The sequence below is a fragment of the Apiospora marii genome, assembly GCF_038362585.1.
Source record: "Apiospora marii strain CBS 49790 chromosome Unknown utg000003l_segment0_segment0, whole genome shotgun sequence".
NCBI lineage: Eukaryota > Fungi > Ascomycota > Sordariomycetes > Amphisphaeriales > Apiosporaceae > Apiospora > Apiospora marii.
This window is the reverse complement of record NW_027117374.1, coordinates 7,514,784-7,531,410: the sequence shown is the minus strand read 5'-3', so window position 1 is coordinate 7,531,410 and position 16,627 is coordinate 7,514,784. Positions and strand designations below refer to the sequence as shown.

The window sequence follows — 16,627 nt, the reverse complement described above, 5'->3', positions numbered from 1 at the left end:
GCGAGATTCACCAGATGCAAGTTTCTTTCGGTCCCAGACAGAACGGGCCTGCCTTGCCTCTTCTGCCGGCTTTTTTTCACCAGTGGCGCTCCTATTCCTAAGTCTCTGGGCTTGGAGAATGTCTTTCACGGGTGCGCCCATAACCAAGGCAAGTTATGCAATCGCCTCCGAGGTACCGCCACCTGGGTCTGCAGCGAGTTCCCTTCCCGCTGCCAAGGCTTTTGAAGCCCTGGCTCCCTCGCCCCTGAGGGCACAAGAGAGTATTTGGCAAGTCAACCTTGAGTGAAGGCGGCCGCGGAGCGTCGGAGGCGCGGGCCAGCATTGCTCATCGGTCTCAACATGACATGGATAGTCACCTAAGCCAGCCCACTGAAGTTCTCCCCAATACCACCGACCGTGCCCAGACGGCTTTGGAGATGCGACGAGCTCGTCCAGATTCCCTGAGCAGAGCACAATCGACCCTTCCTCGAACTGCCGTCCAGACCTTGGTTACAGCACTATCCTTGGGGACATGGCAGTTCCGAGCACGAAATGCAAGACCAGGAAGGCAGACGAGTCGCCTACATTCAGCAACCGCAACGACGGGGAGTACCTGGGCTGGGTAATTAGCTCTGCAGACCATTGTGTTCTTCCATAGCATGTCGTTCATCATCAAGTACCGATTGCCAACGGCGCAGCTGGTCGACGGCCTGTTCGGCAAGCTCAAGGGCGTGACCAAGGGCTACGCAACGCTCAACTACGAGGACACCGGGTCGAAGCGATCGAGCCTTGTCAAACTGCACCTCGCCCCAGTAGCACAGCGAAGCGACTGCTCGCATGTGGTACCTGGCGGAGTTGCCCCACTGTTGAGAACGCTCTACAATAAGCTATCAGACGCCGAAATTGTACATTTGTCAACTCCGTTCCACCATCTCAGCTTGCTGGCAGCCGATGCTACAACATGCCATCGTTCGTTATCCACAAGCATACGTCCACGCACCGCCGTGCTGTTGGCCCGCCGGCTGTGGTCGAGGTGAGGCGTTACTAGTCCATGTTTTCCGCCCAAGACATCGTCTCTTCATGCAAGACGGCAACTGGCCCGAACGTCATGGAGTGCGCACCACATGTGGCGTTGCTCGACCTGCGTTGTCAAACCTCGAGAGTTGTATCTTAACGCATCAGAGCCTCTCTTATGGGACTACAAATCTACGTGTCGTCCTTCGCGCCGCGGCAACACGATCGAGGTCCCCTTTCCGGCTGCCAGCTGGGCCAGTACCTTCTATCGGCTTTCCGAGTATGTCACGGCAGAGTGCGAGAGAAAGGAGGGGGAAAGGGATGGAAACGGCCCTTAAGCAAAGAGCCCAAAGGAAATGTAGCAATCACGGTGCAGAACTACCTACGCCGTTTGACATGCTACAGCAGATTGCTATGTACCAAGAAATCTTCTCGGCACCCAGCGAGGGCTCAAGCAAACCTGTGTGGAAACGCCGATGCGTATTACTCTGGACATTTTCCGATATACGCGACAGAGCAGAACGAGTCAGAGGCAAGCAGCCCAAGAAGGAGACCATGGAGACGGCTGGCACAACCTGGAGGTTCTTGTCGAAGCTAGATCCCACATCGCAATATCATCAGCAACGGGCGTATCTTCCTGGCAGTCCAAACGTTCCTAGTATCATAACGCCAAATGTAGGCAGTCAGCACCACCTCGGGGCCGTGATGCATACGAACTCTGGAGGCTTTTACGACGTGGCGAACCTCGCCCCTCCATACCAGCTACAAGAAACTAATATACACCCCAACGATTTGAACATGCTAGGTGGTATCGCGAATGGTCTGACTGCGCCGCTACCTACATCGTACCTCCACTCAAGCTATGGTCAGAGCTGCGGCAGCTCTATTATCGAGAACGATGACAGTCTGAAGCCACAAAACAGCTACACATCTGATGGACCCACGGGTGACACGGCAGCAGTTCTTATATCTGACTCCCTCCAGGGGCTAGTAGCGTCACAGCTGGCCATGAGAATGGTTGGCGATCAGAATACTAGCCCCTTTTGGTCGGCCATGACCGCTCCATCGGCAAACTAGCCAACATGCTTGTGAAGAGTCCCGTTAGTAGTTTTCCCAATAGCCCAGCTTGAAGGACACTCTTCAAGTATCCAGCAACCTATCCTCGGCAACTGAAGCGGCGCGTGCAGTTTTTGCAGCGATTACTCCCAGTCTGGGAGGGCATTGCCGTGGCTGAGTCGACATGATAGTAAGTTGAGCGATGGGATTTCTGGATTTGTACCCTCCTGGTCGTAATGGAGTAAACCCTGTTCAGGGGCTAGGTTTTTCACAATGTCTGTCATATCTAGATAGCTGTATACGGACAATAAAATTGATTAAGACAATATGTTCTTCTGCCCTGGTTGATACAATCAAGGCGATTGATCTTGAACAGAATAGGTAAGGTATGCCGATTCTGCCAAACACGAACGCTGGCACTTGATTCACTTCGGTCAATAGATGTTGATAGATTCTTGATTTTCTAATCATGAGCCTATATCCTTTCCCAACATCGCCTGACACGACCCACGAACATCCATACTTCGTCCAAATTCCGTCCCCGAATCCTGCTCCGACATCCAGCTTTGGCTTCATGGCTGCCAACCACTTCCACCGTACAAAACCCGGACTGTACACATGGTATGAAAAGGTTTACACCACTCCCTTGACCGCTGCCGAAATGCATCTGGTCTACTTATACGTAGTCCCGGAGGAGCACGGAGTTACTGTACCCCCAATATCCCGTGCTGCTCTTCTAGTTCGTACTTTCCCGTATCTCTAGGCAACGCGCACTCATTTTCATCCTTTCCTGACGATGCTACCGAAAGCTACTGAAAGGATCGAATAAACCTCACACTGCATCTAGATCTATCGCAAGATAACGACAAGACGAAGACGCCAGAAAACAGACTATTAGGCAGGACTGGAGCCAGGATGCCTGCCTGGCAGGTCGCATATGTCGTCACCCGCGTGGTCGGAATTCGACTCGGCTCTGAGTGTATAAGGCGAGTCCAGATAGAGAGGGGGGACTGGCAGACCTCAAGAGAATCCTCCATGAACGAAAAGAAGACCCCGGCCGACGGCCTCTCAGTAGCCCCCTCAACTATCGCATGTGCGCACGACCATCCCACAGAGACGATCGCCATTAGGGTCTAGCTCATGTCTGTTCATGGGCGTAAGCGCGTATGCGTTCTCGGTCTCGGCCATTACGTGTTCGCATGGCAGCGGGTGATGGTGGAGATGGGACCGGGCATGGAGGAGGAACGGGAGACGGGTGCAAAGGTTTATCTGGGCTTGACCGTGATCGTCGCGACGCTACCTCCTCGGGAAGAACATCGTCCAACGACCATGGTAGGAGAAAAGAGAAAGCGCACCCCGGACGACAGCAGCGAGAGCCTCGCTCCGGGGGACGAGGGATATGTGGAGTTGGATTTGGATTTGGATCATTTCAAGCGAGCTCGTCGTGAGCGGGGCTATTCGCAAAGCACCACCAGAAGGCACAGGGGGTTCAGGCCCGAGCTTTATTGGTGGATACCGCGGCGAGCGCTGAACGCCGGCTACTGAAAACCAAGGCTTTGAACACCCGCCTCTCAGGACCTACTATGCTGACCGAATACTCACAGCTATCAAGTCATGCTTGTAATTGTTCGGCGTAGGACTAGTTGTATTGTTCAACTTACAGGGCTATGCTCCATCGTGTTCGACGTGGTACAAATCCCCACTTGAGGGGCTGGCCCGGAACATCCTTATTCAAAACCTCCGGTGTACTCGCACCTTTCCATGGGCGGCAGTCGCATCGCATCATGATTCTTAATGCCCATTGGCCGATAAGCCCCACCCTATACGGATTAATGATGATCCAAATGTTCCCGTTAGTCGCGCACGGATCTTAAGGATTGAACTAATCCTTATGGCATCTATTTGTTTATCGTTTATCCACTCTCTATCTAGACTCCCCAGATCCCTCCACTTCCTAGGGCCTTCAATGCAATTGTTAGCACTCCACATGCACCTCAATGTAGCTTAAGCTACTCGTGGTTTCCCGCGTATGCTACTATGGACTATCTAGATACCTAAGACACTGCTTGCAATTATCAACATCGTAAGATAGTACCAGACTGGCTGACTTAGAGTATTTCCATCTGAAGTGACCGTTAGACCCGCCGTAGGGGCCGGCGAGCGAATAAAAGAGACATTGGCGAACGTGCTGTTAGTTGGCATGAGACTGATGTCCGTACCAATGGTACCCATAGTGCGGGTTGTCCCATTTACGCTACCTGTCCAATTGGCGCTTGCAGTCCGGACCGAGTCAGAGTGCAGGACTGTAGTTGGGTTGGGAGTGGAATCCGTGATGGTGACAAACACAGTTTGTATTACAGTTCTCGCGATACGTTGAGCCTCGCCTGTGTTGGCGTTGGTTGCCGGGGCATCCAAGGAACTCTCAGTGGTTGTCGTCGTTTGTTGCAGCGAGCTTTGTGTGTGGGGGCAGTAATCAGGCTCGAACTCTAGGGAGCCTGTGGCTTTGAGCGTTCCCACCTGGAACTCGAACTTGACAATGTCCCCAGGGGATACTTCCAAGCCTAACACACCCACAACGGGAGCGAGCAAGATGGGGATGGACAATCTCATCTTGACCAGACCCCGAGGAATGAGGGTACTGCGCGTCAGCGGTCCTTAAGTACATCCACGGCTGTCTGATTCCGGACGTCGGCCATTATTGCTCGTTTGCCCCGAGGGCGTACGGAACCAGATGCGCTCTATGGGGCCTCGATAAATATGGGTTCCATGGCTCTATTTTGTAATATCATGTACAGTCACTAGCGAAACGTACGTCCTCTTTCCACCCTTTGATAGTTCTCGTTCTAAACCGACCTTGCAGGGGTAGCTGCTGACAACATGTACCCTGTCATGCTCGCAGATATAGAGCTGGAGTTTTGGCTTTGTTATCTCCTTGCGAATCCATAACTCGACCAGACTATGGTATATGCTCTAACTGCCACTGTAGTCACTTCTGTACGTACAGTACAGCGTTTACAGTACTTTACTCTTTTTGCTGCATCAGCTCGAAGAGTTTCGCGGGTTGTTTCCGGTCCTGAGTTCTTCGTTCGAGTAGCTATGGCGCACTAGCGCGATTAGCGGGCCAGGTCCGCGACCCCGCGGTATTTAGGGCCAACTGCCCAATCTTCCGCTGCGCAAAAACTTATCCTCGTCAAGACACGCCGAAGAGCAGCAGGACCGAAATCCATCTTGCCAATATGGGTTCTGGAACCACATCAATAGCTGCCAGCAGGACTGGGCTGAACAGGACCGGGCTGAGCAGAAATGGACGCGCAGCAGAACTGGCAGTAATAGTTGGATTGCGGCGAACCGTGCTTTGCAATTGAACTAGTACCCCACCCCATGTAGCAGAGCCGCTTCCTCCTGCGGTTGACGAGACCAGCTACCCCGGTAAACCGCTTTTTTTTCACCAAACAACAATAGCTTCGATGCAATGGTCACAGTCACAACAGTCAACCTTCGATACAGGCAGTAAACCTTCATTTTCTATATTCCCCGCCGTGTTCGGAGTACGTCCTATAATGGCGTTCCGCCGTGGGAGCTTTGCGTTGTATTAGGCGCATTAGACGAGCGTGCGGGGGAGAGTTCTAGGGCTAGTAGAGAAGCCCACCGAGCTGAAAGACTTGGGCAGTGCATGGTGGCTGTTATTTTTATATAAGCTGATATCTCATTAATTCCCACCTAACCTGGGCTGTGGTCCTGTAGTTTCCGCAATGGCTGTGTGCTCCCACAAAGTCTCTATCCCTACATTATCTACCCTATCATCTACCACGTCGATAACTAGACAAGTATACCCCGTTACGCCCGCATCATCCCAATTATCTTCAACTCCAGATGAAATTGTCACGGTTAGGCCCACAGTCGTCGTCACTACAAGAAGCCCTGACGTTACATCAACAAAGGAGGTGGTGGTCTACCCACAGCAACCGGAGCGGAACCATGCTGTATTCGTCGTCTTTAAATATTCGGTGGAAGACCCTTCTCGAAGCCATGTGATTAAAAGGTCTTGGGTGGTCTTTGAACAAGAACGTGTTCCTTCAGGCCAGAATTATAGCCAGATTTGTTTATGGGACCCGGCAGCAAGTATCGAGGCTAATGAAATTGGTCTTGATGATGTGCCATGGCCACCTGATATCGATATTGGAGAACATGATTTAGGGGGGCTGCATGGTTGTCAGTATCATGGGAGTAACGCGGGTGCAGGCGGTATCTCATGCAAAGATATGGCAGCGGGGCTATGTGAAGTAGAACAGAACATAGTGAACTCTGACCGTATGCCTGACGTTCACAAGGAGATTCATTGTCAGGAGGCCGGTTATGTAGGGTATACTCTTTTCCCTAAGGTTAGGTGTTATATTTAATCGGATAGGCATATATTCAACGGGCAATTGAGAAGATCACCAGTTTTACCAACCAGTTAACCAACCAACCACGTCGGCTCTAAGAGTCTTACAGGATTGGCCGTTATCTACAAGGGAGTTAGCTGTGAGAGTCACCGAAACAATCATGGCGTCCGCTGTCTTTGGTTGCCTCGGGCATTCCCTTCTCCTTTCCTCCCCCTTTTCTTTTTCTCTTTAGCAGATTATTCTTCTCTCGGTTCTTATCAACACACGCACAGCAGAAATCATGAGGCAGCGAAATCGGTTGAACGAAACCTTCTCTCAAGATGAACTTGCCGAGCAGTTCCTAGAGCTTGAGGAATTCGCTGCTGCACCTTCCAACCAACCAAACCAAAGAGTCAGATGTGATTTGGTTGATGCTGACTAATGAAAGTCCTGGTTTGATGGGTTGAATTAGCTGAAATCGTTGGTTTGATGTGATTTGGTTGAATATGGTTTGGTTATTTGCACCCTTGTCATAGCCTTTATATTAAATCCTTTTTGTTCCAAAAATCTAACCAAGCAACAAGAGTGTCTATGGTGATCTGACGTTCTCCCGTGAGCCCGAAGTGGCCATGTCCGACAATGCAACCCTCTTCTTGTTTTGCTCCATACGCCCGCCTATTGGCTGGAAACCTATAGTTGACATAGCTGAAAGCCAATCACTGACCATATCAGTATCGCCCGATGACGGCTCTGTGGAGGCTTCTTTCGTAGAGTCGCTCCACACCCCAAAGCCGTGGTCAGAGCAGAAGTCGGCCCGAGTAGTCCAGGGGACTCTAATGCAACTTCCATTCCTCAGCCTTACCACGAATGTGACGGAAGCCCAACGAAAACAAACCCTGGTGATGAACAATCGCGCACGGGCGATGATGTTTGCAACCGCCCCGTCGGGTTTGGCCTCTTATAGTGTAGTGCCAGTGCCACCATACCCGCAGCAGCGATGATTGACCGTCACTAAATGCAGGCATAACCGTAATGGCCGCTGATTGGGTCTCGACCAACTGGGTCGCAATTTCGTCCAGCATCGGCATGCGACGAGCATTCCAGCTGGCTCGACGTGGCAGCATGCCAGCTTACCTTGGCGCGATGGAACGATGGCCGTTTCTAGCGTTGGTTGGTTATGCCTTATATTCAGGAAGAATGCAACCCCTGTCATCCAAACCATGCCACCGCAATACCGCAAGGTTACAGTACTGTTATCCTATGTCCTACCCAACCAACGCTTGCCCCCCGATACGGCCAGTACCTTGCTGGCAGTACTAATGGTCCACACACCCCCATGGACACAACTTGGTGGGTGTGCCAGACCCAGCATCTCAGAGCACTCAGGATCTCGACAAGCAGAGACACAAATCACCTTCTTCCCACGATACAGTCAAGATGGAGCACGAACTCGGTCAGCAAACCAGGCTAAGCCCGTCATTTTCAATGCGCATAAGATCTCGATCCGGAACTGCCCACCCCTAAGCCTCTTGGTAAACGGCTCCGTCCCTGGCAAGCCAAAACCCGCATGGTCGAGCCCTTGTGCGGTTTATTATACGTCGACTGCGTCGTCGTCTGTATCACTCGGTCCCATGGTCTCTACGATCATCTTCTTCAATTGCGACAGACAGCCCATCAATCTGCGTGTATGCTGCTGGAACCTAGATGTCGGTTAGATTTTCGTCTTCGTACCCCTACGCAATCATGACGTACAGTTCCTGGTATGTTTGCTTCCTATCAATAATAAACATCAGATCCACACTACTCCAATGAGTCCTGAGAACTTACCAGCGTTCTAACCTGGTGGATATCAGTCGCTGATTCTTGCATAGCCGGGAGTCTCGAGCCCGCTTACTCTCCAGTATGACTCTTGAGCTCTAACAGGACCACATCCACCTTCTGGTGCAACATGTCGACTTTATACAGTAGCTCCCTCATCTGGTCCGCCGCCGTTCTGCATTATCGTTAACGTACTTGATTGGCTCCGCATGGGGGAGGAACTCACGCCGGTGGACTCGATCCGAGTATGCCTTGGTCTAGGTGGAAACCCGCATATGGTGGATGCTGAGTGGGAGGGAAGGTGGGATCCGGCGTAGTCGTATGCGCCGCGGCTCCCCAAAGCTGCAGTAGGCCAGGCTGGTTCGATGCTTCATACGGAGAGGAATACATGTCGCTTGCTCGAGTGAAAATCGCTAGGTGGATATGATGCGATCGCGGTGAGGAGCATTGATATTCTTAGAATTTTGTAGGGTGATAATCGTACATAGCATTCCGTGGAACATCTATGTGGGCTTTTAGGCCTATAAGTATTGTAACAGTCGGTGCATCCAAGGTCGCCGACTTGTACACTCACTATGTTGCGCATCCTCGGTCCTCCTGCGAACACCCTAGCGCGAGCTGTACGGAGACGCAAGCCGCAGGACAACTGCCAGACCACATACCACCTGTGCGACTGTCCTCAAGCCGAGCGAACCCATGTTCCAAAGAGGTGTTTCTTCAACTTAGCGACTGGATTCCTTGGTAGTGGTGCAGCCAACAGCGTGACGAATGTTTGCTGACGGCCAGTGGGAGGGCGACGGCCCGAACATTCGGGTCCAGGAACGAGTTATAGCGAGACGCCAAGTGACGCTCCACCTGACCAACTTGCCAAGAGCAGAGCCCCATCCTTGTCTATCGATCAATCGGTGGGTTCTCTGCAGAGAAACACCGAATCTCGCGGCGCACCAGATGAAGCCCACCCAACCAGCGGGCTTTCTCTCGCGTCTATGCCTGAGCAAGGCAAGATAAGCGCCGCATGGGCAGGCCACTATTGCCAGCTGCTGACCTCCCTGCCGCATGGCATGGAATTTACCTGATCGGCACCCTATGTGGGAGCCTCCAATGTGGGGACGCCCATGCGCATTCCCCGCGGAAAGCTTCCCCGCTCCAGGCTCAGGTATGCGACTGTGGCATGCCCTAGTGACGCATGCAAGGGGGGCCCACCGACCAGGCAAGCCCTACTAACCATTACTTGGAACACCGATATAAGCGAATGCAGATCAAGAAGACTACACATTTCGATGTGCTTAAAAACACAGGATTATGGGCGAAGACGCAGGCAAGAGAGGGGAAAAAAAGAAAGAAAGTCCAATTGCGAGCTTCTGCAATACGCCTACGTCTCGACAAGTCCCGACGCACCGCGCCTGGCGTCAGCACATTCCCAGAACACGCCTGCCGCCCTGGCAAAGCGCCCTGCGCATGACGTATACGAGCCAGCCCTGGGAGCAACACATCAGTCGCAATACCACCGATTTCTGTACGTCCTATCCTAGATTTTCGCAAACCAACTTCCCCAGCCCTTCCCAAAATGAGCGCAATATCTGCTAGCGCGGCATAAGGGTGGCATAAGCGTTGACACACCATCGAGAATCACACCATATCGGCAGGACGAGGGATAATCCAAGTCCGTGAGCATGCCTTTGCCCGGACCGAGAATCAGTTGCATCGCTGCACCCATGCTGGGCATGTCTGCCACCACTCCCCCAACCCGGGTTTGCAGGCCTGCACGCTCCATCCTTTCATCCGCGAGGCATGGAACGCCGTTTGCCAACGCTAGCAGAGGCGAATGGACGGGGATTGCTTTCGCGAACTGCTCGTCAAGGGAGGGTCACCGTTCGTCACACTGAACGGGTCGTCGATGATGTAGTCCTTTCGATGGAACTCGTCAGCGCCATGGAACCTGCCTCAATCCTCAGTTCCGTCGGGTGAAGTTGATTGGCCCAGCTGCGGCATCTCGTCTCGGTGATGCACCATTCCTGCTAGCGTGCTGGTGATGTGATTGGCGGTTGCCCGGCATTCCAAAGGAAGGAATGTGTCCCGACAGTTTGGGTCAGTGAGACAAAAAGCGAGGAAAGTAAGGGAGACAGGGTGGCCTTTATACCAGGAAATGGCCAAGCGGGCTAAGCATGGAGCTAACTCTAGGTCAGCTGGCTCCCCGCCCCACCCGGTGAGCCAATGACTGTTCGGCCTGTGCCCGCCGGGTGGTCGTAGCGGTTTTGGGCATCGTGCCCGTGCAAGACCAACTTCTGATTTCCTCGACGCCACGCGTCGCCCAAAGACAGGGAGTTCACCAGATGCGTCTGGATGGCATGTCGACATCCCTCATGCTTGCAAGGTCGAGCTTCATCCCTTCCAGTAGGCTCAAGAGACTACGCAGTCCCTGAACCAAATCTCCCATGTCTTTCCTTCGGTTACCGTTTGCCAGCTTGTTGTACATTTCGTCCACCGACATATCCCTCCCAGGAGCACAGTAGGTTTTGAGCACGCTTGAAAGCCACGATGCTAGTTTCTCCAGGTCGACGGTCCCTTTGTAGAACTGCTGCATGATCAGCTCCACATTGAACCCCTCATCAAGGTAGACTCGATCCTGAGAGGGAACAAGAGTGGGGAGAATCTCCTTCACTTCCTTCAACAAGGCTGGAAGACACCAGTCGCGGTCCATTCCGAGGCGTTGCTGGGATGATGCCGGAGCCGTAATGAACTCGTGCAATTGATCACTAAGATTGGCCCAGAATTCATCCGCCTTGGCCTGCTTCTTCCTGCCCTTCTCGCCATCCCAGTTCGGTCGGAGTTGCAGGTCCCGGTCGAAATTGAGGTCATGGCGTAGTCTATGGTTGTTGGGGATCCTGTCAATGTCCAACTCGCTCAATTTGGCTTTCGTTACCGGGGGACTTGCATTGTGCGATCTATACAAGTCTGTCAACGGGTTCCCTGAAGCTATTCCGGGGTGGTGGTTGTTCTGGCAAGACTGGCTCAGCTTCTTTGCTTCCAGGCACGATGGCTCTGCTCTCGGCTCTAGACCCCAGGTCTCACGTGTATCTAGACTAGATTCCGGGCGTTGTTGTGGTTTCTTTCCTCCCATCCTGTTACCAATAATTTGGTCCCTTGTTTTGCTAAGTTTTGCAGGGAACGAATAATCAACAGAATAAATAAAAATAGGTAATCAGCCTCAGGGTATAAAAGCGAAGTTTGCGGAAGAAGGGTTCTGAAAGTTGACCTAGGCAAATTTCGCAAGGAGAACAAGAAATCAAAGTTAGGCCAAAAAAGGACTAGAATAAAGCAAAGCCAGGTAGTCGCTCTACCAAGCGAAAGCGGCGTACATAAATTCCCCAAGCCCCCCAACCCCTATTATTTGCCACCGTAGGGTATCTGGGCTGAGCAGGTGAGAAGCACCAGCTGCCATGCCAAAAAAGCCCTTACGATGCAGGAAGGTCTCAGGTAGGCCTCGACAGCTCAGGGTTAACACCTGCACGTAAGTTCTATATCTCGTCTATTCGAGCTATGTATAAGAACACGATTGCATACCATGTCACTCCATAATGCTATAAAGATCTGATAATAAATATGAGCACAATGAACTTGGGATGCTGACAATTATTTAGAGGTACACTGTACTCAAAAAAGCACCGGGCCTGTCGCCAACTTTACGAAGTGCTCGCTATACATAATAGCGTGGTCAGTCAGCATTAAAGCCTCAGCATCCATTTTGACTAACTCTAACTAACCTACAGAAGTAGATATTGGGGCGTACATAGTTGCTGAACAGCCACTCAAAACAATGAAAGTTAGTGGCAGCAACAGTACAGGGGCGGATGGGGAGACTATACAGGCCCAGGGTCTTTAGAAAGTGGACTGGGAGACGCAAAACATCCTTACGGCTTATCTGGTGCAACTCGCTGATTCTGGTATTCGCAAGTACACCCAGAGGCAGACATGAAGAAAAAGAAGCAGATCAACTACTTTTGCCGTTTGGTGGTTGACCCAGATCAGCAATTATTACTATACAATTTCTACCACCGGCCCCCTCCTGAGCGCCCCCGATCTTTGCTTAATGAATGTATCTTGAGGTACAAAGGAAATCGAGTCAGAGTAGCTTCAGGTAGCACGGTCAGAAATGGACCCAAAAAGAGTGGTTCATTGCATAGAGACGGGTTGGTACGAGCCAGAAGAGCAAGATTGGTACAGAGCTGGAATTCTGCTCTGTGAGTAGCTAAGAATTTCGGCGTTATTCCACGTCCTGGTCTGAATTTCTACTGCCAGACTCTGATTCAGTCACATCGGCGACAAGCCTCATTCAGCTGCTCCGTGGCGCGAGATGGTGAATGGCCTCTGCATCAATGCCGGGGTCATGTCAGTTAGTACGTCCTCTTACTGTAGCCCAGTTCAGAAGCCTTCAGATTCGGATCCGTAACCCTGTGGTTTAAGGCCCGGAACAGAAGTCTTCAAGTTCGTGAAGGATGGAACAAAGGGTCAATATTGTCACTGGATCCTTCGAGTCCACATCAGTATCTAGGCAACTCACAGTGAGACAACGTACATCACATCAGGAGCGGCGAATATTATTCTCTATCGGCTATTGCGCTCCAAGAAGGCGCATATACTGCTTCTGGGCCAACCTTGGGCGACTTGAGGAGGGAGCACTCACTCATCGTCTCGACGAAATCCAGGTATTGGATGAAGCCAGAGGCGCCCCTATAACTATATCATCAATTTGTTCAACCTCCCTCAAACGAAGGACATGACTTCATCCCTTGTGTAAGGCCCTGAGGGAGATGACTGGAACTCGAGCGGCCCTGGGCAACCCTGATCCAACGCAGTCAACTTAGCAACCGCCGAATCGTTTTTGTTGGCTTGCTGAACTCTTGTGCTTCTTCCGCGAGTTCCTCGAACGCGCTCTCCCGCTGCCTGTAAAATCCGCCATCCAGTGTATCGACTCCCAGTTCAAGTCGATTACCCAGAGCCATGGCAGAGCTGGACACCATCACGGGTTCCACACCCATGAGCTATGATGTGTTTTGTTCAGAAAAGCTCAATGGATACTTCCCTGTTGATGTGGAATCTAGTTATTCTTCTCCAATGGTTTGCGATAAAGATTTCGACTTCACCCATGGGCTTGGAGGCCCTGTACACCGGCTCTCCGCCCATCTCGAACCTACAGGCCCCGATAATTTGCAACAATACCTATTGCCTGGTCCCGTGGTCCAGTTATCGCCTATTTCAACACTATCACCTACCGTGGTAACCCACGGCTATGAGAAACTTTCACTGTGGCCGGAAATGGCCGAGAACGAGCCATCGGTCGTGCATGTCCATAGGGAAATGAGGGCGGATTCACCGGCGTCGGTCATACAAAGCAATATGGAGGAGGTAGCGTACATGGATGACGCTCAAATCTCCGTGGCCAAAATCCCGAAATCTGTCCATGTGTGTAGCTTTCCGGGATGCAATAATAAGACGGGTTTTAAGAGACGCGAGCACCTTCGGAGGCACCAGAACACGTACGTCCTTGTCCACCTTTCTCTCGTCCCCTTGAAAATTCCCATCGCTGAAAGTCTACTACAGGAAACACGGCCTTGGATCAGAGGTGGGATGTCACTTCTGCGATAAGAAGTTCAGTCGGAAAGACAATTGGAGGCAGCACCTGAGGCTCCACACGGAGCCTAACCGCCCCATGGCGCGGACGGACTTCCATTTTGGGGCGGTCTTGAAGTACAACGAAGAGAGGGGCAAAATCAAGCCCCGGAGACGTCCATTGAAATAGCAACAGTCGTGAAGGGCATAGTTCAATAGCGACAAAGAGCCCAGAAGGGGGTATAAGAATCAATACGGTATTACAACGGTCAGGAGTTTCGGAGGAAAACGGGGTACTGGAGCAGGGGACCATGCCTAATCTACCGCGGCCATGATTCTTTATAAATTGTATCTGGAAGCTTGCCCTAGGGCCAATGGGAATACGGGCGATGGCCATTGCGAGTGCCAGTCTTTATATGAAGTGTCACTTGGATTAATATACTTAGAACGGCTATAGATAGTATGCGACACCATCAATGCATCTCCAGCCTTTGACCCCAACAATATATATATGACAACATCATTACAATGAGGGCTTGATCACGCGCGCCAAAGATAGCGCTGCTTACATTGGCGCACTGAGAGTAGTAGGTAATAGTGCTGACGAGCGACAGGCGCAACCCCTTCGACTCGGCCTACATCCTACAGCTCTTAGCCCATGACCCTACCACGCCGGGCCTCGAATCGCAGGCCTCGAATCCGTCTGCGCTCACAGTAGGATTGTAGCTCAGACACAAAACCTAGACTCTCATCATACGGCTTCCGAACCAGCTATCCGACGACTTAGGCGGCATCCGCTGACGCCCCTCAATTCAATCAGCGTTCATGTCCCGTGCCCCTGCGCCAGGTGCATGTCTGTGTCGAAGCTAGTCGAGGCATCAGGCTCAACACAGATATATACGTCAGCTAGCTTGACGTGAAAGCGCGCCACGACATGGGGAGAGCAAAGCTGTGCGCTTCCTCGGCTGCTCTGAGGCCACCTATAGAATTGAAGTTATCCATGTGATGGTCGGGCGCCCTGCCATCAAACTGTGTACTCGGTGACGGCTGGCACTTGATGCATCGCATGGCGACAGCTCTTGGATACCATAGATGCATGCACTTTGGCTCAATTTAACGGAGCCAGGCACAGTACATCTCCATCATCGATCACGTAACTTCATCTATCGTTGAGTAATGCCCTTTGAGGAATGCCCTTGGTACTCCACATTCTGGCACAAGTCGAGGCCTCTCACCCAGCGCTGTTGTCCGCCTGTCCGGAACATGACTGATGGAGGCTGGCTAGCCACCAGGAAAGCAAGGGACTATGCTAAAGCTAAACCATGAGGACACATGCCAGAAGTTCCATGTTTCTAGCTCAGCTCTGATACTAAAATTATTTTGGGCACAGGTCGTTCAATGCACCTCTTTTTAGCTGTATCTGAGGGCTGCTCTATGCCCCTAAAAGGTTCCCTTACTACCTGCCCAAAGATCAACCCGCTATTAGACACACCCGCAAAAATGCAAAGGAAAAGAACGAGGCTGGTTTCTTCCGCAGCCTTGGTACCGCCAACGATTCTGCGTCGGAGTATCAGATGTCCAGCGAGGACTGGTTCTCCCCATCATCAGCTTTGTTGGCCTTTATCAAACAGTGATGAAGCATCTGGTTAAAGCAGAAACGAAGGTAAAGCCCCATATTACACAGCCCGCCGTCGGGGACCTCCTCGTACACTGATTTGATGTGCCTGAACTGCTCCACACTGAGACAACGGGTGCTTTCCCTGGTAAGAGGTTTCCCTGGGAAACTTGTCCGAACGCCCTCCCGTTCACAACGCCGGTTGTGAGCCTCAAGGCTTCGTCTGATCTTGTTTCTGACGCCCTTCCGTTTACAGCGCCGGTGGTAACTCTTAATGCTTCCAGCCCTAGATTTGGGCTCCCAACGTCCTTCCCATGCAAAATCGTGGCGCCAAAGTTGTTGGACATAGCCAGATATATATTCGGTATGATCTAATTGATCTTTGACGCGAAGGACTCCCACGAACTTGCAAATATTCCGTAGAAGTCCCAGGTCGAGTCCTGTCTTTGACTGATGCGTCAACACGTCCGAAGGAGTGAAACTCCGTGAGTACATCCAACCGTCATAGCCAAGGACCTGTTGGCATGGTGGAATCTCTCTTGAGATGCGTTTCAATCTTTTGGATGGTGGCGAGGTGACCGACACAGCCAAATATGCTGCCTCGGCTACGAACAAGCCATCGGAGGGTGCTTGCGCTTCGCTTGGTCGCTTCCTGTTTTTTGGTAGAATCTTATTATGTGTCATATTGGGGAGCGCAGTATAACGTGTTGGGTCGGAATCAGTGTGTATGTAGCAGTGTAGTATGCTGGGGCAGTAGCAAGAAAGGAGAGATGGGGGAGAAAGGAGAGAAAGATGAACGGTTCGGATTCTGGGAGCTCACAGGGTATTTATGTTCCGAAGTGAGAAGCTGGGATAAACTCCGGTTGCTACGCGGCTATGGATCTCGGAAGAAAGTTGTAAGGATCCGACTCACTCTAGGAGACCCTGGGTGTCTTCGATATAATCTCAAATAGGATCGATGATCTCACTTGCAATATTTGCAGAGCGAGCTTGAGATGGCCATTATTTCGGCAGTATTCTGTTTGTGTCGGATCGGCTGCTATGCTACCAGACCAGATACGTGTCGGGGGCGTGGGTGTCTTGCCGTCGGAATCGTGTCGCCATCGAGTGAGAAGGTGGCCTTGAGACGTGGCATCCACAAGGGCAGTGCGTCGTAAATTGGAGACTGAGA

General features: G+C 51.7%; 4 protein-coding genes across 4 annotated transcripts; 1 reads left to right on the top strand and 3 right to left on the bottom strand.

The window, feature by feature from the left end:
* Positions 1–638: 638 nt before the first annotated feature.
* Positions 639–3,594, top strand: PG985_005829 (uncharacterized protein; the record flags this gene model as incomplete). The annotated part of the gene is made up of 4 exons (XM_066825598.1): positions 639–821; positions 874–1,273; positions 1,370–2,010; positions 3,187–3,594. The coding sequence occupies 4 exons, from the start codon at positions 639–641 to the stop codon at positions 3,592–3,594; spliced, it is 1,632 nt and encodes a 543-aa protein (XP_066688758.1).
* A 501-nt stretch (positions 3,595–4,095) lies between these two features.
* PG985_005828 (uncharacterized protein) lies at positions 4,096–4,659 on the bottom strand (the record flags this gene model as incomplete). The annotated part of the gene is made up of 1 exon (XM_066825597.1): positions 4,096–4,659. One exon carries the CDS (start codon positions 4,657–4,659, stop codon positions 4,096–4,098), a length of 564 nt encoding a protein of 187 aa, XP_066688757.1.
* Positions 4,660–8,004: 3,345 nt separating this feature from the next.
* On the bottom strand, positions 8,005–8,621 carry PG985_005827 (uncharacterized protein; the record flags this gene model as incomplete). Its single annotated transcript, XM_066825596.1, has 5 exons — positions 8,005–8,113; positions 8,166–8,186; positions 8,241–8,252; positions 8,308–8,406; positions 8,458–8,621. The coding sequence occupies 5 exons, from the start codon at positions 8,619–8,621 to the stop codon at positions 8,005–8,007; spliced, it is 405 nt and encodes a 134-aa protein (XP_066688756.1).
* A 2,010-nt stretch (positions 8,622–10,631) lies between these two features.
* Positions 10,632–11,352, bottom strand: PG985_005826 (T-complex protein 11; the record flags this gene model as incomplete). Its single annotated transcript, XM_066825595.1, has 2 exons — positions 10,632–10,639; positions 10,686–11,352. 2 exons carry the CDS (start codon positions 11,350–11,352, stop codon positions 10,632–10,634), a joined length of 675 nt encoding a protein of 224 aa, XP_066688755.1.
* Between the last annotated feature and the right edge of the window lie 5,275 nt (positions 11,353–16,627).